This window comes from Aplidium turbinatum, chromosome 11 (genome assembly GCF_918807975.1).
Source record: "Aplidium turbinatum chromosome 11, kaAplTurb1.1, whole genome shotgun sequence".
NCBI classification, from domain to species: domain Eukaryota; kingdom Metazoa; phylum Chordata; class Ascidiacea; order Aplousobranchia; family Polyclinidae; genus Aplidium; species Aplidium turbinatum.
The window spans coordinates 9,755,339-9,780,008 of record NC_137482.1 but is presented as its reverse complement, the minus strand read 5'-3'; the positions used below and the strand labels follow the sequence as shown (position 1 = coordinate 9,780,008).

The 24,670-nt window shown below is 38.7% G+C and overlaps 2 protein-coding genes across 2 annotated transcripts; one reads left to right on the top strand and one right to left on the bottom strand.

Moving 5' to 3' along the window:
• The first annotated feature begins 94 nt into the window (after positions 1-94).
• On the top strand, positions 95-6,873 carry LOC145780178 (uncharacterized). Its single transcript, XM_082591885.1, has 2 exons — positions 95-1,616; positions 3,781-6,873. Exons 1-2 carry the CDS (start codon positions 95-97, stop codon positions 4,812-4,814), a joined length of 2,556 nt encoding a protein of 851 aa, XP_082448011.1. The 3' UTR covers positions 4,815-6,873.
• A 70-nt stretch (positions 6,874-6,943) lies between these two features.
• LOC145779436 (translation initiation factor eIF2B subunit epsilon-like) lies at positions 6,944-24,231 on the bottom strand. The gene is made up of 16 exons (XM_082591026.1): positions 24,079-24,231; positions 23,018-23,163; positions 22,202-22,366; positions 21,689-21,869; positions 20,967-21,125; positions 20,398-20,560; positions 19,397-19,585; positions 17,624-17,748; positions 17,243-17,335; positions 12,065-12,179; positions 11,736-11,873; positions 11,323-11,399; positions 10,828-10,956; positions 8,249-8,374; positions 7,741-7,857; positions 6,944-7,605 (listed from the first exon to the last, which is right to left on the bottom strand). Exons 1-16 carry the CDS (start codon positions 24,199-24,201, stop codon positions 7,549-7,551), a joined length of 2,103 nt encoding a protein of 700 aa, XP_082447152.1. The 5' UTR covers positions 24,202-24,231; the 3' UTR covers positions 6,944-7,548.
• Between the last annotated feature and the right edge of the window lie 439 nt (positions 24,232-24,670).

Genomic DNA, 24,670 nt, shown 5'->3' with positions numbered 1-24,670 from the left:
TAACACAGTTTATGGTAATTTTTAAAGTTTGTTTATTGCATGTGTAGTTGTGTACCTTAAACTACTGGTTTGAAAGTTTCCGTCATTCATGGAGATGAGTAGAAACAAAAATAGTTATATTGCAACATGCATGGAAGAACTTGGTCTCCCTGGCAGCCCGTGGCATAGAGTGCATGATTACGTTGCTGAAAGACTTGCTGATCGACTAAAAATTGAAGGTCTTACTCATAAACAACTCAACACAGTGACCAAGTTTGTTGGTAAAGATTTTATTAAGAGCTACAAGTTATATGACTCACCAAATCGCAACACTACTTCTGACACCACCTCGACCAGACTGTCAACAGATGAAGAAGTTCAAAAGTTTCTAAAGGACTTAACTTTGAAAGCTGCAAAGGATGCTGAGTGTAGTCTGCCCCAAGAAGTTCATTCTGACCAAAGTTTTGTTGAAACAGTCAATCTCATAAAAAACATTCATGGAAGTAGCATGGAACGATCCTGTTCACCTGACAGTAGTTCAACTAATAAAGTAGGCATATTGGCAGCTGCAGTCATTGAAATTCTCCAAAGTAATCCTGGCAAGGTTACTAATGTTATTTCACGCATGCAAGGAAGGAGTCTACCCACCAGCTTGCGCAAATACTTGTATAAAGTAACTTTATTAAACAAGAGGAAAAAATCCTCTGAAGGTTTTCAACAAAGACACTTTGGTGCCGCTTTTGCAAGTGATGTGGAATTAAATCAGAAACAAATACGAGAAAGCTTTGCTGCTAATGTTAAAAGCGGCATGCACAATTTAAAAATAAAAAATCCCACTGAAACCCACTTATCCCACCTGATTAGGTCTTCGATAGTTGAAGCGTTTAGTTCAAATCTAGGAATGCAATCTCATGCTGAAAGCATTGTCCTGCAGCAAGAAGCCAGTCGGGTGTTAAACATATTTTACACGTACAAAAAGAAGTTTGAGTTCGTTTATGTGCTTTGGCTTTTTTCTTTGCAAATTGCTTTGGAAAAAGACGCACCTTTAAAGGAAAGTGACTATGAACTTGCTATGTGGTTTGATTTGCTGACTACAGAAGCCGTTCTACAATGGCCTGAAGTTAATCAAGTTGTGTTTTCGGCTTGGTTTGACGCGTTGCAATTCAGTCAAAACTCCTCAGCATTTGATGGCGTTGATTTGTCAAAAATCTTAAATTCAATCGGAATTTCCACTAAAGAAAGTGTGGTGAAAAGTTTACTTCAAAAGAACAATGACTTTAAACAACGGCAATCTATCCCTGAACACAAATCCTCAGTAAATCAAAGCTATCCCAATCTTGAATCGAGTATCATATCTCACCCTGTACTATACGTACGTCAGTGGGTCGTGCAGTTATTTGTAGGCAGCACTTGCGTTCCCACAACCATGTTTCTTTGGGATCAATTGTTTTTAAACGGTTGGAGTCGACAATGTTTCGAACGTGCATGTTTGGTATTGATTTACTGTTTAGCTTCAAGCATAAGATCTTGTAAAAACAAAGCAGATTTGCTTCAAGTGTTTAGTCAGAAACCATCTTCCATTGATCTGCATGAAATCACCTTAGCCTGGAAGAAGTTAAATGACCTCTTCCCCTTTTGATCGCCATTCTTCAAATGTTGTTAAATTCTCGTTTTATGGTGGTTTTCCCGCTGACGAGGGGTTTGGCTAATTTTTCTCCCGTAGTTATCGATCTTCCGCATTTCATCTCTCCAGCCTACGGGTCTGCTACTATTCGGTGAGTTCCTAACCTCTAACCCCAACCCTAAAACGGCAATGATAATTAGGCTATGGAACCCGATAATTTAAAAACAAAAATTGAAAAAATCACCGAATAGGGATCGGACTCACCGAATCGGATTCACCGAAACGGGCCATTCCGCCAGCCTACGACGCTACGTATCTCTCCACAGCACTTATCAGATTTAAGCTCTATCTTTCTCTTTCCATGTTACCACTTCACAAAGCATCACATGTTTGACACAGTCTTTAGAATCCTTTCAAAAGTTATCTTCAAATTATGTTGACGTAGCATTAGTAAAAAAATGATGATTTTGCAGTCATCTTTTCACTAGTCCAGTTTTCAATCTGAGATTTACGAGACGAGAACAACGCTTTTCATGTAAAAATCTGTAAACTTTATGTCAGTTTGAACGTGGACAACACAGGAACTAATCACTACTTTCCATCAATTCATATACAGTATGCGAATACAAACAACGATGAACAGTTTTGGTATCGTACACTTTTGTACATGGAGCAGAACCTAATGTTTCAATGGTATATTACTGTGTTTTGAAGTTGTAGAAATACTGAGTGAATTCTTGAGAAAGTTCATTGTGCCATGCCACTAGCATTTGTATTTTTAAGATACGATTGTTCTTTGAAAAATGAAAACATGCATCATAACCATGTAAACGAAAGTATTTTCTTCTCGGTGCTTTTCTGCATATCCATTACACTACAAATGTCATTTATTGCCTGAGTTACCGTAGCATTTTGCCACTGTGAACAGGATTTCACTAATTTGTGTATTGTACAAGTTCTTTTGTCTTTTTTTTTATTTGTTGAAATAATTGGTTGTTACGTAATCTCGAAAGCCTAGTGACGTCATTGTTGTATGACTCTAAATATTGTGATAAAGTTTTATGTGCTGAAAATTTAAATGAATTCAAAACTCGCATGAAAACATCATATGTTTCTGAACATTATGACCGAAAGTACGGTGTTATTTTATTACCATTGTCATGTTCAGTGCCCAGGAGCATATTTGGACTATGGATGTGGCGATGCTGTTATTATCATTTCGCGTGTATGTTTTGATTGACTAAATTAGGGACAGTGGATTACCAGGACGACTCACTTTATTGGTTGTTCTGCGATATAAACAGCTGGAGGGTCACTGCAAAATTTGAAATTAGCAGAACTGCAAAAGGTTTTCTTTGCATTTACATAAATTTATTCTCATCAAACGAATGAATGCTATACAGCAGAGGTTCTCAACTGTCCACGAAGCGTTCTCTGGGGGGCCACGATAAAAGGCTTCATTAATGAATTATAACATGTATTAATTGACAGAAACGTAGAATTGTGACACAAAAAGCACTCATGTAGGTGTTAGTATCGTAAAGCTAGCTAAGAGCATGTCTTTTCACCGTATGTTCTATGTCACTGCATGTTGCATAATGTTTTGTGATTGTAACGTAACAACTTGATTTCGTTAATCGTAACAACATTCATTTCGTTTCGTTCGTTGTTCTTTAAACAAATAATTTTTTATTTCACCCAAGGGGGCCACGGTCTTTTAGAGCCACAGTCTGGGGGGAGGGGGCATGACTCAAAAAAGGTTGAGAACCATTGCTATACAGGTATTTTGCTTGAAATTTAGGGTGTTAGAACATCGGCAGCATCTTTCTGCAGCAATGTGAGGCTATCTACCATTACTACTGTACCGTGAAGTCTACCGCTGCATTATCATAACTTGAATACTATTAAATAAACAATGGCATCAGTTATCACATATTTTCATGCATTTATTTTTGCAATAGGCTTCACACTTTAGACACTCGTGAGTAGATCACATACGCTGCACCTGAATATGTGACGTGTGGCGGTAGACCTCAAGCTGCAGTTGCAGCAAATTTTGTCATAACACTTTGACCCTCCAGTTGTCCACCTTCTTTTTGAGTGAGCAACCCCCTACTTCCACCATCCCTAGACAAAATTTACCTAATAACTACTGCTATATTGATTCTATTTTTCAGTTATGGAGATGCTTGAAGATATGATAAATAAACGTAAATTAAAGCTACTGTGGAGGAATAATGCATTCAAAGCGTCGGCTGGGTTATTTGTCGTGTTCATACTTGTTTTCATTATTTTGCAAGAGTCAGAACAGTCACCTCACAAGTCCAGAAAGCGACCTAAAGAGTATGACTTTAATGACATAGAGTCTGAAACTCCACTGCTTCTTGCTGTTTTGATAATGACCGGTCCTGGTAATGCCGATCGCCGCAATGCCATTCGGGAAACGTGGTTGTCACGTGATGCCATAACATCGATTGCAAAGGACGTGAGACACTTTTTTGTGATTGGTGTCAAGGATTTGTCCAGCAAAACTCTTACCAGTTTAAAGCTTGAACAAAATCTTCATCGCGATTTGTTACTTTTGGAAGATTTTGAAGACTCGTACAATAAACTTACAGAAAAGTTGGGTCGCATGCTTCAATGGCTGGACGAGCATCACAGCTTTGAATATCTTTTGAAAGCAGACGATGACACGTACGTACGTTTAGAAGAAGTAGTACACCAATTGAAGACTGACGTTTGGAAGAAAGGGTACAAGAATTTGTATTGGGGTTATTTCTACGGCCGAGGAAGGGTGAAACATAGCGGCCCTTGGAAAGAGACCAATTGGAAACTGTGCGATTACTACCTTCCTTACGCACGCGGAGGAGGCTACGTTCTTTCTAGTAACCTTGTCAAGTATGTGTCAAAGAACTGGCATCAATTTGAAATGTACATGAGCGAAGATGTGAGCTTGGGAACTTGGCTTGCTCCTCTTAAATTGAATAGAATCCACGATGTGCGGTTTGATACCGAATACAAAAGCCGAGGCTGCAAAAATTCGTACATTGTCACTCATAAGCAGAGTATAGACGATATTGTAGAAAAACACAATAACTTAAAATCTTTGCAAAAGATGTGTATGAAAGAGACTACCAGTTTTCCTGGGTACCAGTACAATTGGAACGTATCCCCTTCACAATGCTGCGTGAGAAATGACGGTATACCGTAGCATGTATATTTTATGGTAACTCTTCAATGTTTTAAGTTTTAGTTCGGTTTTATATTTATTTATTGTTGTTTGCTGTTGAGCTCAGAATCCAATTGTTGCAATATGCTATAGGCTACGTTTCTTAAAAAAAAATAATTTTTCAATTTTTAATTCTCTCTTTCCGTGCTAAGTTTCTTGTCTCTTTTAACAAAGGCAGACCAAGAATGATTTGGACAACAGATATCTCTAAATAGTCAAAAATAAGTTACAGTATAAAAGTGCAGTACGAACAGCTCATGATCGAAAACTGGCGCATTGTAGGTTATCCAACCCTCTATACGAAGAATGAACGTAATGGTGATGATGAATACACAAAGTTAGATATATTAACTACAAGATAGCGAACATATAAATGAATGATTTGTTTTTTTATAAAATCTGTTCTTGTGATGGCTACTGTTTTGGAGTTTACGTTGATGAGCTTTCCAAAGTGTATCATTGTAACGCAATTGTAGCATATAGTTGGCCATTATCAAAATTCACAGAGCAGCAGTTTGAAATTTCTACAACGTCACGAATGCAGTCCGATTTATGCCCAGTTTGGTCTAGATTTACTCCATTCCTATAATAGCCTACGAAAAATCATTTTGTAGCCGACCCAAAACTCTGTAAATCTATTTTCGAATGCAATTTCTTGAAATTTTGAAAACTCGTCGCAATTGACGTGTTTTAGTTTTTCGATTGCTTCGTTACGCTGCTGATGTAGTCCGCAGTTTTCCGCCGTTTTGTCATACACCATTTTTGCGCCAGAACCAAGTGCAAGACAGCTGGTCATTGATGTTGTTCCTCCTCTTGAATTCTTTTAAGAACTAGGCAAGAGAAAATTTCTTGTATTTCATGATTCATGTGCAATGTTAACAGATTCAGCAAACTTAAGCCTTATCGCAGTTCGCTATAGTTATTTGTGCGCACTGGAAACGGCGATAACTTCCTTAAAACGGCCACCCCATAATCATCCTTTCCCGAGGTGGGGTTAAGTAAAAAGGATTACAACTGTGTCAGGCATTCGTTTAGCTTATTTTTTCGTTCATGCTTGATGTCACACAACGGGCTGTGCTTTATAAAAAAAATTATCAGAGCAAATCAGTGGTGGAAGATAACATTTGTAGGTTATGTTACTTATTGAATCTCGTCCATGCAGCTTTTGAAAAGAATAACTGTTTTGGTTCTACGCAACCAACAGGCATTGATTGTTCCGATTACCCTATTGCTGTCCAACACGACTGAGTGGGGTATCATGTTGTGTGTTATCCTAAGTCCATTCATTCCTATCAAGCCTTAAAGCAGCCGGCGGCCATGGCCGCTAAATAGTGCTTAAATGACCGCCGGTGCTACTTCTTCAGTCGGCCAAGTTTGGCCGCCGGTTTCTTGTAGCCCATTATTTATTTTCGCAATAGAATGATCGTGGATTAAATGCTGAAAATATGTAGTATCAAAGAGTGACGCAGAATTAGGTCAGCGTGTCATAATCACCACTGTTGTATTGCACGGGAACATTTGCTATTGTATTGAATATATCCAGCTGCGATCATCAGCGCAACTCCCGACGTTAATTTTAACAAAGTGATAATCCGAAGTGCTAATTTACATCCGCTGGCAATATTGTCGTTTTTACGTCGATTCAATGTTGTCGGACATTGAATCGTTGTTAAAAAGAAGAACTAGGTTAGTTGACATCCGAGGGGAAGCACCTGTCTTCATAGTTGAGAACGCTGTGGGTTAGTGGACTTTCACACCCTCAGTGGTGACATCATAACGGAATAAATGGTCAGGTTTTATGAAAGGCGGTATTCGGTATGCAGTTGAAACAATTATTTGTATTTTGGCCGCCGAGAAGGAGCTCTCGGTAGGCCACGATGGCTGCCGGAAAAAAACACGAGTTTTAAGGCCTGCCTATGCTTACGTGTTACTTTTGTTTCATAAATGACTTTAATCTATTAGTGAATTATTATAATTCAAGCATTTTAAGGTATTTTAATGAGCGTTCTAGATCAAGCGGAAGCCTACCGGGTGGATTAAATAAATACAGAGACAAGAAATGGTGACCGAGTCTGCGTCAGTGGTATAAAGCAGTTACAGTAGGATTAAGCATCCAGTGCAGTTTATTTTTATTTCTGACCATCACAACAAAAACATGTCAAACATAGCAGGGGTCAAGAAAAAGGTACGTATAAGCGACAAACGCGAACGTTATAGCGAGCTTGAGATTGAAATAAGATTAAGATAACCAGTTAAAAACTTGGCGCAGTCGCAACACCTTAAGGGCCTTTCTCTGGACAATTTTTACAATCAATATAAACTTTGTCATGATGCGCTAATATCAAGTTTCAAAAGCGTCTGGAACTACCGTCTTGAAGAAAACACCACCCGGGTTCGATACCGGATAGTCGCAAATCAAGTTACCACAGAGAGGTCAAAAAATCGTTACGTTGATTGTTTACTTCAAGTTCAATATTTGCCAAAAAATACACTTTTCACACACACCTAACCCCCGATTAACCGATCATGAAGTCCAGCCGTGGTAAATTGCAGCATACAAAGGGAACGGCTTGCACCTTCAGGCAGTCCACCTCCTTGCCATGCTTTTATTCGCATCACAAGTAGACTATTACACAAAGTTATACCGTGATTGGCAAAATGAAGCATTTCTAAATCCACGATGTAGAATTTTCTAAGCAACCAACAAATTTAAGCATTAATCGTCGGAATCTTCTTCTTCCGCCTCCTGCAACCACTGAATGAACTTCGATACCTGGAAATAATGGTTGATGAAACATGTAATTGCATATTAAAGGGTAAAGATAATTGAAACCATATGTCAACAAAACGCGATAAGTTAACGTACAGGTCAAAAACACAAAAGCACGTTGTGATGCAAATTGCCTACCTTTTCCCTTATTTGTTCTGGCGTGAAAATCGCTAAGTGTAATAAAGTAGGTTTTGAATGCCACATTAATATGGCTTGCTCGGACAAAACATCATTTTCATAGAGAAACATCAATATCTGAAACAACAATATTTTCACATTGGATTAAAATGTCCATCTGGCATCTCATCGCAAATTGTTTGTGCTCTTCTGGTGACTTTTTCACAACACAGACATTATACTCATAGGCAGGATGTAGGTAAATTTGAGTTTACTGTCTCATGTGGTTTTAATTCAGTTCTTGTTTTTTTTTTGTAAATTTGCAGGGTAATCCAGAGTTTCAATTGCTGAGTTTCTTTCGCCACTTAAATTAACCGAGGAATTGTAGGGTTAGCTCTGGCATATTTGCATCCATAACATATCGTACTCATAAAAGCAGATAGCTTAAGCCTTAACAAATTAGAATATTGCAATTTGTGGGAACCGTTCAGCACCATTTAACAACAAAATCCTTTTGAGGAAAACTTACTTTAATCAAACAATTCGCATCTCGTTCGTGTGAAGAAGCATGTTCTTCGAGGGCATACAGGCAATCTAACTGAGACGACGCTGTCTTGTTGTACTGGAGCAGAAGGGGGAGAAAATATTCCAGCACCTTTCGAAAACAATGTCAGTATTGAAAAGTCAAGAGCGGTATCGGTTACAATGCAACAAAAAGTGCTCTTGTTAAACGAGAACGTAAAAATTATCCTTTGATTGCCCTCTACAGCAGAGGCGTGCAACATACGGCCCGCGGGCCAGAGCACGGCCCGCGGTACCCATTTACGTGGCCCGCACATTCTTCATCAAGTAGCCCATTATTTTTAAATACTTTTCACTGTTAGATCGGAGGATTTTGTTATGTGTAAGGTCATCATTAGCATTATTGACTTTTAGCATTATTACATCATTAGCATTATTGTTGCGTCATTAGTAAGCGTTGCAGAAAACCGCATTGTTCCTCTGGCAATAATTCAGTAACATAAATCTTACTTTGTAGGTGCAGTGTGGTGAATGATTAATATTTATTCTACAAAAAGCTTAGCATAGTAAAAATGTCTACAAGTAAGAAAAGGAAGGTTGATTATGAAAGGCGGAAGTTCAACAATGAGTGGTGTATAAATTACTTCGTTGTTCAACACAATCAAGATGTTGTTTGCCTGATTTGTCAAAACACTATAGCAGTAATGAAAGAGTACAATATCAAGCGACACCACTGTACAAAACACTCTGCTAATTATGATAGCATTGTGGGTCAATTACGGGTTGACAAACTGCAGTAGTTGAAAAAGTCTTTGAGCAAACAGCAAGAGGCAGTGGCGTACGCAGGATTTTGTCAAGGGGGGGGGCCATTGACAGTAGCGTATAGCCGTAAAAGAGGGGTTTGACAGGGGCGGGCGAAGCCCGACAGCGTTTTTGCCTGAGAGGACACCCAGCGGCGGGGGGTCTGGGGGGCCTCCCCCAGAAAATTTTAAAAATTACTTTGAATTTGGTGCATTCTGAGAGCATTTTCAACAAAAATGTGGGTATGAATATTCCTGTAAAATGGTGCTGTCAGGTGGCATAGCAAAAGGATAAGATCATGTTTTCTTCGGCATTTTTCGGAAATAAAGCTAAGTCTCTATGTTTTCTAGTTGCTAATTCCTGGCTGAGATGTTTGAATGTTAAGCATCATTCCCAAGCATAAAGAGACTGAAGGCATGATTTTCAATATCGTGATGTCACACGCGTGCCAAAGGGGGGTTGTAACCCCCAAACCCCCCCTGGCTACGCCACTGGCCATTGATATCCCAGACGTCTTCATGATATCCCAGTATGGTTTTAGTTTAGACTTTATCCATTTTTTTCTCACAATAATAGGCTTACAGAACACTATGCCACATTGGCATACCTGGGGTGGGGTTCGTGGATTGGGCCATGTATTTCGTATTAGCTTAGTCTATAGAACAACATTGTTAATTGCTCTGACAGTGCAATCCAAAACATATTAAATGCCTTAATCTACGTTGTTAACTACTAAAACATTTTTAAGGGGGGGGGGGGGGCATGGCCCAATGCCCCCCCCCCTGCGTACGCTAGTGGCAAGAGGTATTTCACGGTTACAAGAAAGACATTGAGCTTGTTACAAAACTGAGCTTCAAGATATCTGAAGCAATTGCCGAAAAAGGAAAGCCGTACAGTGATGGTGAATTCATTAAGAATTGTTTGGAGATATTTATCGAAAATGTGTCTCTGGAGAAGAAATATTTGGTAGAGCAAACAAGTCTGTCTCGTTTTTCAGTGGCTCGCCAAATAGATGTTCTTTCGGAAAATATTGAAGTATCTCTAAAGCAGAGGATAAGCAAATGCTCTGCTTTTAGTATCGCTTTAGACGAGAGTACAGACTTGAGCGATACTGCTCAGCTAGTTGTTTTCATACGAGGAGTGACAGATGATTTTGAAGTAATTGAAGAATTTTTGGATATGGCAAGTATGAAATCAACAACAACTGGTCAAGATATTTGCGAGGATGTAATAAAATTGATGAAAAAATTTGAAATAGATTCAAACATTTGACCTGGTTGTGGAGAATATTCCATCTAGCTTTCATTTAGAAATACTAGAATTGCAAGCAAAAATCGATCTCAAACGAGCCTACAATGAAAATGATTTGCTTACTTTTTACAGAAGCTACGTGTATGGAAATTACACAAATCTAGAAAATCACGCGAGAAAAATGATCTCTCTTTTCGGAAGCACATACTGCTGTCAGCAGTTCTTTTCAAAAATGAAGCTGTTCAAGACAAAATGCAGGAATCAGCTTACAGATGAGCACTTGTCAAGTCAACTACGAGTTGCCACTTCTTCCGTCAAAGCTGACATTGGCAAGATCTTTGGACAGAGAAGATATCAGACATCTCATTAATCACTCACTCAGTGTGTAACTGGATTGTGTGTACTTTTCCATTAAATAAGTTGTTCATATAAATTCATGTGTAATTCGATAGACTGGCCCTCAGCATCATTATAATTGTACGTTGTGGCCCATTGCGATGAACAGTTGCACGCCCCTGCTCTACAGTAACACACCTTTTTGAGAGTCGGGAAATACCGGGTGGCTTCGGGTTCTTCAAACGCAGCAATTTCAAAGAGTGTCTTTGTAACGGCTTGTACTACTTCATGCAAAGTCATGTTGTAAGCGTACTTCGACGAATTCACCTAAAATCGATGTAGCATTGTCATAACTACCAACTTTTCAAACATTCGGTTCATGTGCATTGTAGAAGTCAAGGGTATGATAATGAGTGTACAAACTCTACGTATCTTGATTTTAGTCATTTCTTCCAAACGACCATTGTAAAACTGTGTTCTATCACTTCATACGCAAAAATCCAGGCATTTAATAGAGAAAAATATCTTTCGTCTGATAACTTGTCAAACGCAGCCTCCAAACGAGAAAAAAGTTGTAAATATGCGCTGCAAAAAGTCTGAAAAGTGCAAAGTTTAACTATAGAATAGATGCTCCGATAGCAACGTTATGGTGACGAAAGCATACGTTACGTAGATATCAGCAACATCACCCACCTCAAGAATCAAGTTATCGCATTGCACCTTCTCGGTGAAACCTCCTTGCAAGCTTTCCTTCACTTCACGTTGGAACACTAAATAACACAATGTTAGGTCAAAGTCATCGACGTGGCATATCTTGCTAGTGAACTAATGTGGAACACAACTTGATTTTCAAGAAATTTTAGAAATAAAGGCGTAGTGTACAATATACACGAAGTAAAACTAGTTAGAGAAATAATCTAGCAAAGCGTCAAACTAATCAGTTTGAACTCTTTTCGCAGTGGAGTTAGTTGTTGATTACGTAAGTCTCATCGGTCGACCCGACCTACATTGCAAGTAAATTTAAAAACGCTGGAATTACTTTATTTCCTAATTCTACAAATGATATCGTTTGGTATAGATTATAGAAGCATAACAATCTTCCTCACTGGAATAATCGTCATCGATCGCTATTGAGTCCTGATCATCGTCATCAGACAAAGAGATCGATGAAGCGCCGCTTTCTGTTTCGTCATCTTCTTCTTCACCATCCATCTTCATCTTGTTGTGCTTCAACAACGACTTTCCTGTAAATTCAATATGAAGGATAACTTGCGCACTGATGTATTGAGTTTACAGCAACTTCAATCAACTTTGGATAAAAAAGTGGTTACAATATGTTCACAGCTTGTTGGTAGTCAATCAAGCAACCAAAGATGTCTAGAATCAACGTCAAAAACGACTGATTCGCTACGTGGATAATGATGCATCTCCTTACCCCACAATCGCTTCCCCAGCAATAGATTGGTATCCACTTCACTGCCCTCGCTATCACGCCAAATGTATCCTTTCGCTTTCAAACCAAGCTCCTCAACTTCGTATGGCTTTTCTTTCTGAAAACATTTACCGCAAGGTCAAACAAGATAGCTGTCGGTAGGTGGCAGTGATCAGCAGTATCGCGTCACAAGCTACTTCAAGAACTTGAACGATTGAATCGCAAGTTAAACTTTATCAGAGCAAAAATAATGTAAATATAATTGTTACGCTTGTAGGTAAACGTAAAGGAATTGAAAAGAGGTCTCAACACGAGTAGAGCTAGAATGAACTAAGGGCAAATCATTGTGTGGCTACCAAGAAGTCCTGCTGCCGTAATTACCAACTACTCACAGCCACAGGGCGGCACGACGTAATCAAGTGCACGTGACCCGGTGCAATGCACTAGGCAATGACCATAACACAAAGTAAACGTTACTAACTGTATCACTCCTCCCTTATAAATTAACACTTAGCAGTAGAGATAAAACATTACAGCTAAGGGAGGGTGATACTAACCAAGTATTCACGACTTAACATACACAAAATATATAGTGCTTCTAACAGATCACTGCAATAATGGTCGTATTACAATTAGGGTCAGAAGCACATACGACTAACAAACGTATTGACTAAGCCTGATAAAAATCAGGTTTGCGTCTGTTTCGAACTGGATAGCGTCTCTGTGGGACAGCTTTACTATGCCCAGAGTGTTCATTGGTATCGGTCGGTTCGAAATCTTTCTTTGGACTTGGTGCAACCTTAACTTTACTTGAATCAGACAAATCACTTTTACTTTCAGTATGAACGTTTTGAAACCTGGGCTGAAGTTGATTTATGTGTCTCTTTCAAACGCCTCGTTTCGTTCGTACGTTGTACAGGACACGTCCCCGTCTTTTCATTACCGTACCCGGGAGCCACTTCGAACCAGATGCATAGTTTCGAGCATAAACTAATGAACCTTCTTCATAGCTTCGCTTATGAGATGCAAGTTCTTGTTTTGAATTACTCTTTTCCTTTGGCAAGAACAAGGACAATAGCGTTTTCGGCTGGCGCCCATGAAGAACTTCGGCTGGAGTCTTCCAGTCAAGGCATGGGTGGTGTGCTTCTGTACGTTGTGACTACTAAGAGATGAGCATTTTGCTTGCTCACTTCTCCCTTATAGTTTTTTTCCATCGCCCTTTTAAAGGTTTGGACGAAGCGTTCCGCTTCGCCATTTGATGCAGGATGGAACACTGGCGAGGTGATGTGATGTGATGTATTCCTAACTTGATGCAAAATGTCTTGAACTCTCCGGACGTAAACTGGCTTCCGTTGTCTGAGACAATCGTGTCCGGAGAGCCTTCTATCGCAAAGATTTGTTGAAGTGCGCTGATCGTTGCTTTAGAAGTTGCCTGTCCGATGTTCTGCATAGAAACATAAGGATATTTTGAGTGTGCATCAACGCAAATCAGCCACATCTTTCCTGAGAAAGGTCCAGCATAGTCAAGATGAATCCGCTGCCACGGCTTTGTTGTTTTCGGCCATGCTTGGTACTCTTTGTCCGGAGCTTTTGCGACAAGCCTGCAAGGTCCGCACGACTTCACCATCTCTTCGATGCTTTTGTTGAACTCCGGCCACCATACGTATCTGCGTGCCATCTGCTTCGTTCGGGTGATTCCCCAGTGACCTTCATGCAAGAGTTTTAAAACTTGTGCCTGCAAACATTGCGGAATTACTGCTCATGGAAAACCGTCACGTTGTAATAGTATTACATCATTTTCTACCCACATCGAGTCTTTATACGAAGCATAGCAGCGCAGCTTATCATTGTCAGGTAATCTTCTAGGCCAACCGTCCTGGATATACGACAGAACTAATTTTAAGACCGGATCGTGAAGCGTTTTTGTTTTAAGCTCGTTCGAAGTTAAAGGTAAACCGTCCATGGTTTCATCTACAGAATGAGAAACCTCTGCATTCTCTCTCTCCTCGTTTTCGTCAAACGTTTTGTCTAACCCCATAGGCAATCTAGACAGTCCATCTGCATTACCATGTAGATTAGTTGGTTTGTACTGAATATCATATTGATATGCCATTAAGGTAATAGCCCATCGTTGAAGACGCTGAGCTGTTAGGACTGGTAGATTCTTTTTTGGTGAGAAAATCGAAACTAGTGGCTTATGATCCGTAATTAAAGTAAACTTCCTACCGTACAGGTATTGGTGAAACTTCGTTACTCCATAGATGATAGAGAGCGCTTCTCGTTCAATTTGTGAGTACCTCTTCTGCGTTTCACTCAAAGTTTTCGATGCATGGGCGAGTGGACGTTCCACACCATCGTGCTTCTGCATCAAAACTGCTCCTATTCCGTACTGGGATGCATCGGTGGCTAGTATGAGTGGTTTGCTCTCATTGTAGTGACTTAGCGTGGTTGCATTGATCACGTCCTCCTTCAGTTGTTGAAAAGCGAGTTTGCAATGTTGTGTCCACCTGAACACTGCTCCTTTCTTCAACAAAGAATTTAAAGGTTTTGCCTTGTCTGGAAGATCTGCTATAAAACGACCATAATACTTAATTTTCCCTAAAAAAGCTTAAAGTTCTTGAAGGTTTTGCGGCTGGGGTAATTGTTTTATTGCTTCGACTGATGTGCTCGACGGTCGCTTGCCGTCTTTGTCGATTACATGACCAAGATATTCAACCGAATCCTTGAAAAATTCACATTTTTGTACTTTAACACAAAACCCATACTCGCTTAAACGATCCATAAGCTTCTCTAAGTTATTCCAATGATCTTTTTCTGTCGGTCCCGTAACTAAGATATCATCTAGATATGCTGCTACACCAGGGATTCCCGAAATCATTTTATCCATGCAACGTTGAAATTGGGCTGGGCTTGACGCCACACCGAAACACATACGATTGTATTGGAAAAGACCAAAAGGTGTGTTTATGACACAAAGTTTTTTTGCTTCGTCATCAAGCTCTAATTGCAAGTAAGCATCAGACAAGTCAATTTTAGAAAAGTACTGACCTTTTCCCAGCGATTCCAGCAACGTGTCCAACGTCGGCAACGGATGTTGATCCACTTGTATTTGCTGGTTCAGTCCCTTGAAATCGCCGCAAATTCGTATACTTCCATTTGCTTTCGACACCGCTACGATCGGAGCTGCCCAGTCGCTATAATTTATTGGCTGCAAAACGTTGCGCTCCACAAGTCTGTCCAATTCTTCTTTGATAGCTTGCTTTTTGGAAAATGGAATTGGTCGTGGTTTGGAAAAAACGGGCTTTGCTTCCGGTTTTAAGTGTATAGAAACTTTTGTCTCAACACATTTCCCAAGATCAGACGAAAAAACTCTGGAAAATTTGCAAGTTAAAGCTGAAACTTGCCTTTCCCTCTGCTTTAGTAAGGATTCTTCTGTCTGCTGAACTTGTGAAGATACGAGATGTTTTTTCTTGTCTGAAACTTGATCTAACACCGAAATGCCCTGACTTGTCAAGCCAAAACTGTCACTCCAGTCTAGACCCATTAGGTTTGTGCCTCTGTTTTCATTTAGTACGATTAACTTCATCCTTGACTTTAGTTAACCTATTTTAACATTTACGAAGCATTGACCTTTAACATGCAAAGGCCTACCACCATAAGCATGTAGTGAGGTTTCTGATGGATAGCACGTGGGAGAACCTAACTCATGATATCCATCTAATCCAACCATGGAACATGTTGAGCCAGTGTCCCACTGGCACGTGAACGGTTTGCCGTTAACTTCGGCACGGATCCAAATTTGCTTTCCGATGCGTTGGTAAGCTTTTGAGTTCCGCTTTTCCTTCCATAGAGGTGTCTTTCCAATTTGGTTGCAACTGCTTACATGGCCTATAGCTTCTACTCGGTCTTTCTGCTGGCGTTGTAACCCCTTTCTACTCGGTCTTTCTGCTGGCGTTGTAACCCCTTTGCCTGGCACACAGATTTGATGTGCCCTTTTTTTCCGCACTTGTAACACACGTAACTTTTGAACGGACATTCACCCTTAGAATGTTTAGAAAAACAATCCTGACATGACTTCCACGCCTTGCGACCTTGATTCGTGGAACCAACTGAAGGCTTCTTTCTCTTCTTAATGTAGGTTGCGGACATCTTATTAACGACAACTGCTTCATCTGATGTCCCTTTCCCTCTTAGGATGTTATCAGTTTGCACAGTTCTGATATAAACTTCAGCTTTGTTGAGAACATCATCAAGTGAAAAATTTAAATTCGTCAAACATTGACGCCTGACTTCAGGGTGCGGGGTGTTTAATACAATAACATCTCTAATCTGCTCGTCGACATAGCTGAGATGATTGCACTGCTCACTTTTGCATATAAACTCACAATTTTGAGCAAGCCCTCGTAAAGTTGCTGTCCAATCTTTATAAGACTGACCCACTTGTAATTTACAGTTGTAAAAACTATGGCGCGCTGCTTGAACATGGATGGTTTCTTTAAAATGCGATGCTAACTTATCTGAAATTTGGTTGAACGATTTATCACGTACGTTTTTGTCACCAAAAAGATTCTCAATCAAGCTATACGTCTCGGGTCCAACCCAGGATAACAAACATGCCTTTTTCTTGTCATCAGTTGCAACATTGTAAATGTCCATGTGATGCAAGAACCTTTGCATATACGGTTTCCATTTTTCCTTATCCTGGTTGAAACTTTCAAACTTTGGCGCTGATTCGTTGGTTTGCATTCGACTAATGTCATTTAACGTTGATAAAAACTGTTCCTGCTGTTTCTCCATTGTGGCTAGCATTGCTTTGACTGTTTCTTCCATGACTAATTTGTGCAGAAACCACTGCGACAATGTAATAATCTTCTCACTTCAGAAAACTGCCACGTAGATTCTATTTTACTTCTGACACCACTGTTACGCTTGTAGGTAAACGTAAAGGAATTGAAAAGAGGTCTCAACACGAGTAGAGCTAGAATGAACTAAGGGCAAATCATTGTGTGGCTACCAAGAAGTCCTGCTGCCGTAATTACCAACTACTCACAGCCACAGGGCGGCACGACGTAATCAAGTGCACGTGACCCGGTGCAATGCACTAGGCAATGACCATAACACAAAGTAAACGTTACTAACTGTATCAATAATATACACTTAAATTAAGTATAATTAAAACACCTTTGCAGTGTCATCTTCGAATTCATCATTTGACGGTCCTACTAAATATACGACGGTATCGGAGACCAGCGTCACTGACGGCCCAACAGAAACCTGTGCGAAAATGTAAAGGCTTAAAAACTTCGTTATTGAAAAAAAAGTTGTGAAAGTGTGCAGGAATCGCAGCATAAAGTTGCGTAATCTAGATAACCTTTTGTAGATAAAACGCAATCTACTTAAACATTAAAATATATACTTTGTATCGTCTAGTTTAGATTAAATGGGTAATACTTAATCTAAATTTCCCGGTTGTGGTATGGAGTCCTATGGACGATAGCAAACTCTTGTTTCATATTCAGAATTCACATTCACAACTTTACGAAAAAACTGAAACAAAAATACCTGATCACACAGAATGCAACCACTGTCAAGTACCGTTGACTCGTGTACGGTGACTCCATCACAAACCCAAGAATTATTAATTTTACAACTTTCTTTCACAGTGACATTGTTCCAAATGTAGGAATCTGCACATACATACAATCAATTTCAATGAAAAATCATAAAACGTAAAGTTTTCCGCACGTCCATAACAACTGAACTCACTGAACAAGCGCACAAGCAGGGCTGGAAAAGATGTTAAGCTTCCCGGGCATCTGTTTTTCAGCGAAAAAATTTCCCGCGGCTTACGATCACGATAATGACGTCATAATTACACATTGTACAGTTTTTCGGCGAAAAGCCTCACTCAAAAAATATAGACGGCCATCTGTAGCTTCATAGTTCCAATAAAGAATCTTGGTATCCTATTCGTAAGCAGGCATGGCGCACTGTTTGTGCCTGATGTGCCCGCTTTGATCGGAATACATTGGCCAACAACAATAGGCTTAATAAATTAGAGCCGCATGCTTACAAATTAGATCCACTGACTCACCGACCACCATGTGAATATCATGAAACAATACGACATCACGAGCCGCTTGTTACGTACTTGACAAGTTCACAGTATGCTTCATGCTCGAACGAGTTGATAGTTTGTGCAATGTGCATAAATAGCATAACTAATTATTAAGCGATATAGGCATATGGCACAAAAAACGGCCAGACGGCTGAATGCACAAGTTTCGCTGAGTGAGAACACAAGACGTTGGGAAATTACTTTTGTCACCAACAAAACAACCAGTCGGTTACACGAAGAATAACGAAACGCATTAATTAATTTGACAACAAAATCAAAATTACGACGCTAAAACAGCTGTTTTTGTAAATCAAAGAAACTGCAAGCAAGTTTTGCCCATGCGAAATTACTACAAATACATTACCAGGACATAAAAAATGGTGACGATTTCTTGTTGTTTGGTCTATCTACCACAGCAGACACTTTGTACATTTTCAAGCGAACATCATTAGTACTAAAATGCCATAGTTTTTCTTTGAAATGTAGGTTAAGAGCCTGTTTCACGATGCTATTACACTTGCTTATGTGAGGCCCATTCCAGTGAATGAGCAGGTAGTTGCTAATGTCTTTATTTATTTTTTATTTGTGGATGTTTTTGTATCTCCACAAACATTTCGATTTTTTTCAATTACACTTCCCATGCTTTTTACGACGCTTTCGGGCGGACTACTGCAATATATTTGCGCAATTTTGCTAAAAACTTGTTCAGCTCTGATGTACAAGTTGGAAATTGTAAATACGCACTACGCAGTGATAAGAATCAGTGTCGGAACTGCAATGTGTCAGCAAATTACGATGACGGTTGACGGTGAATGAAAGACGTTAGTAACGTGATTCTTACAGTAAAAATTTCCCGCAAACCGACAAATTTCCCAGGAATGTCATTCCCGGATTCCCCATTTTTTCCAGGCCTGCGCACAAGTTTGCCACTAAACTTCCAGCAAGCACAAATGGGTTCATATACAAATTCTTAACCTTTACTTTAAAAGAATATCTCGTTGTCTGTCTCAAGACAACCCCTATAGAACTTGATACACTGGAGATCTTATCCGGCACAATTTAACAGATATCGAAAATCAACCTAGTAAGGATTGATTTTAGTAAGTGAGTCTGCAGAATCAATTAATTGTGTGCAGTAAGCACGCTTTTAAAAATGTTGCTTCGTTAGATTAGAGCAATTTATAAAGATATTTTTTAATTGAAAATGTTGTTCCTACCGTTTACAATGCAGTCATCTCCAATATGGCACCCGCTACCTATCACTGTGTTCGTGATACGACATCTTTTACCAATAGTGGTGCCTTCCCCCACCACGGTATTATTCAACACAACACTGTCGTGCCCTAGCACGCACGTTGAATGGAGATAAACGTTATTTCGCAATGATCTATAACCTTCGGCAACACCTGCAAATAATTGTACCATGGCAACGTTTATTATACACTGGCCATGACAACGTGCATCTTAAAATTTGACTGAAGGGCGATCTGTTAGTAGCTAAAATCGCTAGTATAAGTTGATAATTTGAGTGTTAATTAATAAATATTTTACGTTACTTCTGTGCTATTGTTACCCTTCAAATTTATAAACGGAGTAAATTTTGGCAATTGTGCTAGAAATCCAAAAAGCGTCTGGCAACACTAACAAATGGGAAAGTTTGTAATTTTTTAACGTAATATTACGAGTTTTGCAGTTTTAAGATTCAGTGATCACATTTTGTTAATTTGGATTATCAAAACTATCATTTCAAAGTAAATTTAGCTTAGATTTCAAAATCATATTTACATCGGCCTTCAGTCAAGCCCCTAGTTTGCACGCTGTCAAGGCCTGTATATGTAGATCGCTATGAAATGTACATTGCATTTTGAATGTTAGAAGAAACGAAGTTTTGCGCATGACGTTTTAAATTTGCCTTTATATCACAAAAAAATTCAAAAAAGACAATCAACTAATGGCTAATCATTCAATCTTTGCACGTTAACTAAATATGGAACAATTGTTGCGGAAGGATATCAAACAAATTCACAAACGAAGTGACTTTGACCTGGCAGAAGAGTCTGATCAAAGATTTGCCTGAGATGATCGTTTCTGATTAGCCAAGGCATTGGTAAGGCCATCTAAACACTCTATCACGATACTCAAAAGACACCATCGTGGAACATAACCTGACGGTGCAACGCTAGTATCGATAAAATGTGATATAAACAACTTGACTTACCTTCAGCAGTCACAGAAGGTTCTTCGAAGACTAGCTCAGGCACAAACGGGTAAGCCCTCCGAGATACAAAGTCACGGCTAACAGTATCGTAAGAACAAAAATGATCAACTCTGGCACAGAATCTTGATTGGGCAATGTGCATGTGTATTTGCTTTCCTAAAAACTGAAAAAAATGTGGAAATCATTGTAACGAAGTGCAAGTCAAAAAACAAATTTCGAACAAGGTGTGGAAAAAATTCCTTGATGGACATTATTTTTCCAGTGTTTCATGTTTAGAAGTGAAATTCATTTATTTGTATTTTTGTTTCAGATTCAACATGGTTCACATCATGATCAAACAAAAAATAAAACACCAGATTATAAGTCTAAAAAGCTAAGCTATAATGTCGAAAAAGAGTCGCAGTATTGTGTTTGATTAACACAATATACGATGAAATGCAATGTGCAGACAAGAAAGCAAAGACTGTGTAAATTAATCAACCACGTGTATGTAATACGTAGCCCTCAAGCTCACTGCATGCAAATGCAGGCAAACTCTTCTTTTTAATAACTTCCCTAACAGCACTAACCTCTTCATTGAGTAAAATTCCTTTTATGAAATCGTCTCTAGTTTGATAATCAAAGTTGTCAGTAAAAAGTTGAGAAACTTGAGGTGTACAAATCCAAATTCCAGTGTCAGTTAAATCATAGCGAAGTTCAATCTCAGTTGTTTGTCTTTTCAAGAGATTCTAAATGTAGATTTTGCTTACAAGAAGTACTTTTGACAAAGAATATACTCATACTCGTATGTTGCATTACCAGCGCCGCTACTTTTTAAAAGGGTGCCACACTTGTTTTACTGTAATAGTAGTGATGACATTTTTCTACAAATGTAGGGGTAACAGGATAGGCGCTACATAAATTTTAATCCCAACTTACCGATTACTTTTACGTTTAGTATCGAAAAATTTTGTATGCGTTTCAAAGCTTTCGAAATGATCAGCAATTACAAAAGTACATTTTAAGCAAACTTGTTCACCGTCATTTCGACTTCACAAGGTAATTGAGTTGTACAGATACAGCCTTCAGTGTCAGAGAAAGCGTAATAAAGTTGTGGGAGGGTGCGTTAGTTTTAGGCGAATAGCAGAAATGAGTTATTTGTTTATCGACAATTTGCGAGAGCCCCCTGTTTTGGCATATTGTATTGTAGCAGTAACGAGAACGCGCTAGTTTTAAAGTAGCGGATGCCTATCTCTATTTTCACCTGTCACGCCTACGCGAGTTGGAAAACGAATGGATGTGTTGAAATTACCAGAGGAATGTCCATAGACTTTGTGGTTTCAGATATTTTGTCATAACGGAGAATGCGATTTGTTAGTTGATCGGACACAATTAAAATATCATCTTGAAATAACCGAGATCGATAACTCGGGCTAGAATCCACCATCAGCAATGTCATCAATGGGCTGTTCTTGTCTTTGGACCGGCGATCTCTAAAAACAGAACATCATTAGAGCAGTTTACTTAAACCCAACAAAAACTCTTTTTTAAGCCGTTAAAATTATCTGATTGTGTGCCACTGGCAGCTTAACAATTCTAAGATTTTAATACTTCAAAATCGTAAAAAAATACTGTACAATGTTTGACTTTTTGTTGTCCCGCAGCACATGTACGACCCATGAAGCCCAGTGATGTTACTATTGCACATATATCATATTCTAAAATAATGTTACATTAAGTTAAGAAAATACAATACACCATTACACCTTCACAGTGTTTTTAATTTACTAAGTTTGAAACACAGCGTATGAGACACCATTCTTACTTGTGTTCATCAAGAGCATCCTTAATATTAACATTTGATATCACATCCCCTGGAACTAAAAGGTAATCGGATTCGAAAAGTGCCTTTTGTTCAACATCCCTCAAAACATCACCAACGGATGAAAAATCAGCAGACACAATTGGAGTGACAATACATGGAGACGTTCTTGAAAACAAAGAATAATTAAGAAATTATTTTCATATCCAGGCTTACGCCCGGTGGTCAAGATTTGGACAAGTAGACGAGAAGGCATGGAAGCTTGGTGTATCTTGGTGCCAATCTTGGTGTACCGTACTGTACACTTTTCAGGTATGCCATTTAAGTGTCCTACTAAAGACACAGCTGCATGTTCTTCAGCGGTGTCTAACCGACGCTCTTTCAAGTGTTGTACCAGGACTCTCACCACTCCATTATACAGCTAACTAGAGTTGGCAAAAAGAGTGTACAATACTAGGCTAAGGTATGTACAACACTAGTATCTTAGGCTAACACTATTTTAGATGAAAAATAATTTTATTAGCATGTACAAAACCAACTGATTTTTTATACTTTTGAAATAGGTAACCAAGGTAAGGTAAAGTTATCAATAAAAATTATCAGATCTTAGATGTAACATGATAGTTGCAATTTTCAAATGTGTATAATAAAATCACAATTGAGTATGATGCAGATGCAAGTACAAACCTGCATTTCACTGGTGTTAGATGACTTTGACTTTTATTAACTGCAGCAGTAATGAACAAAACCATAAAGGCTACTTCTTAACAATAAACAATTAAACATACATCACATATTACCATTCAAGTATATACTCACTCTTTCATCCATTTACTCTTCTGAAGATACTCTTTAATCTGATCGGAGCAGTGGCAGCAGTATACATAAATCTTCTTTACATTGCATGAAGATAAAAACTCCAAAGTGTATGAAAGCAGTGGTTGATTGGCAACTGGGAACAAGCCCTAAATAAAAACAAAAGGAAAAATAAAACTTTTATGGTATGATAAATATGATTTATTAATATAGAAACATATTTATAAGCATTGTTTTTGAAAGAATAGCGATTTTAATGCAAACCTTCCTGTCAATTTTGCCTGTGCATATTTAAAATCAACTCTGTTAGGTTAGATGTAAGTTTATGCTCCTCTGAACGAGCACCTTCATCGACTGAATTGAAGACCTCCATTCATGTCAGTTGCTTGAGTTTCACAATAAAACTCAAACAACACACAGCCACATCTCTAAATCTAATTTGGTGGACCATGACTGAAAAAAAAAGGACAAAATACAACCAGGCTCCATTTTTTGGTTATGGTGCCAAACACTTAACCTGTTCCTAATGCAACAGGCATGGGTTTGCTATATCTTCAAACAGACACTTTGCTTTTCTGCTGATCAAAGGTGATAGAGTCAGGTTTTCTAAACTCCTGCTCCACTCTGACTACAAAGTCTGTCTCCAAATCCACTCCTGTTATAAATATCTTGGGAATGTTGACTCCAAACTCCAATCCAACCCCAAACACAAAACATTAATTATAATCTAGATTATTTCTATAGCCTTCAACGTAAGACTTATATATATCTGCTCATGTTCTGAACGATAAAAATGTTATATAACTAGCTACAATAATCGGTATTTCAGCACAAATGGTGTTGGAGTCGAAGCGTCATTTTTATGTTTTATACTAAGATTCCAACACTATTTCTCATAGCACATGCCTAGAAAAAAATGTTTCGACAGCTAGTGTAAAACGTTACTACCCTAGCGAATTTGCAGCATTAGGCTAAAACAGGTCATTTGTATCTACATTTCTATAGTAGAAATAATTTCAAATTTAACTAAATAGGCTAGTAAACTGAGCAGTGCTTTCACTTACCCTTGGGCGTACAGAAGAAACAGGCCGAAAGTTATCATTAAAGCTGTCAGCAATGACAACTGCCTCCAAAACGCTTTCTTGCTGCAACTCATTGGCGTTGCTGGCTTTTTTCTTTCCAGGCATTGTTTTTGTTTAAATATAACAAAAAATCTATGGGCCTGTTCAAACTTCAAAATTAAAAACACAGGTACCATTGAAACTGGCAAAATCATGTTTTAACTGAAACATAGTCTATTAGTCAACTGCCAAAACATTTTGAACTCACTAGTTCAACTTAACAGCAACTTGCATCACATGTCTATTATTGCTATTGCAATGCACACTGCTATTGCACACTGCTATTGCAAACTCGTTTAATGAATACTTTGCTAACATAGGCAATAAAATGGCATCAAAAATTTCTGCTCCATCTCAAGATTGTTATCATGACCCTGTCTCAGTTATTCCTAACCACCCCAAAACATTTTTTCTTAAACCTATTACCACAGAAGAAGTATCAAAACATTTAAAAAACTTGAATGCAAATAAAAGCACTGGGATGCATGGAATACCAATTAAGTTTTTAAAAATGTCCTCTCCAATCATTTCTCCA

Excerpts from the sequence above, each read along its gene's own strand:
- LOC145779436 (XM_082591026.1), bottom strand. The coding sequence starts at position 24,201 with ATGCCTGGAAAGAAAAAAGCCAGCAACGCCAATGAGTTGCAGCAAGAA. Across the intron at positions 17,749-19,396 it reads AGATGACTGCATTGTAAACG|ATTCCTACATTTGGAACAAT; the intron begins GTAGGAACAACA and ends ATGTATGTGCAG. Across the intron at positions 10,957-11,322 it reads GCGATAACTTGATTCTTGAG|GTGAATTCGTCGAAGTACGC; the intron begins GTGGGTGATGTT and ends CATCGATTTTAG.
- LOC145780178 (XM_082591885.1), top strand. The coding sequence starts at position 95 with ATGAGTAGAAACAAAAATAGTTATATTGCAACATGCATGGAAGAACTT. Across the intron at positions 1,617-3,780 it reads AAATGACCTCTTCCCCTTTT|TTATGGAGATGCTTGAAGAT; the intron begins GATCGCCATTCT and ends TCTATTTTTCAG.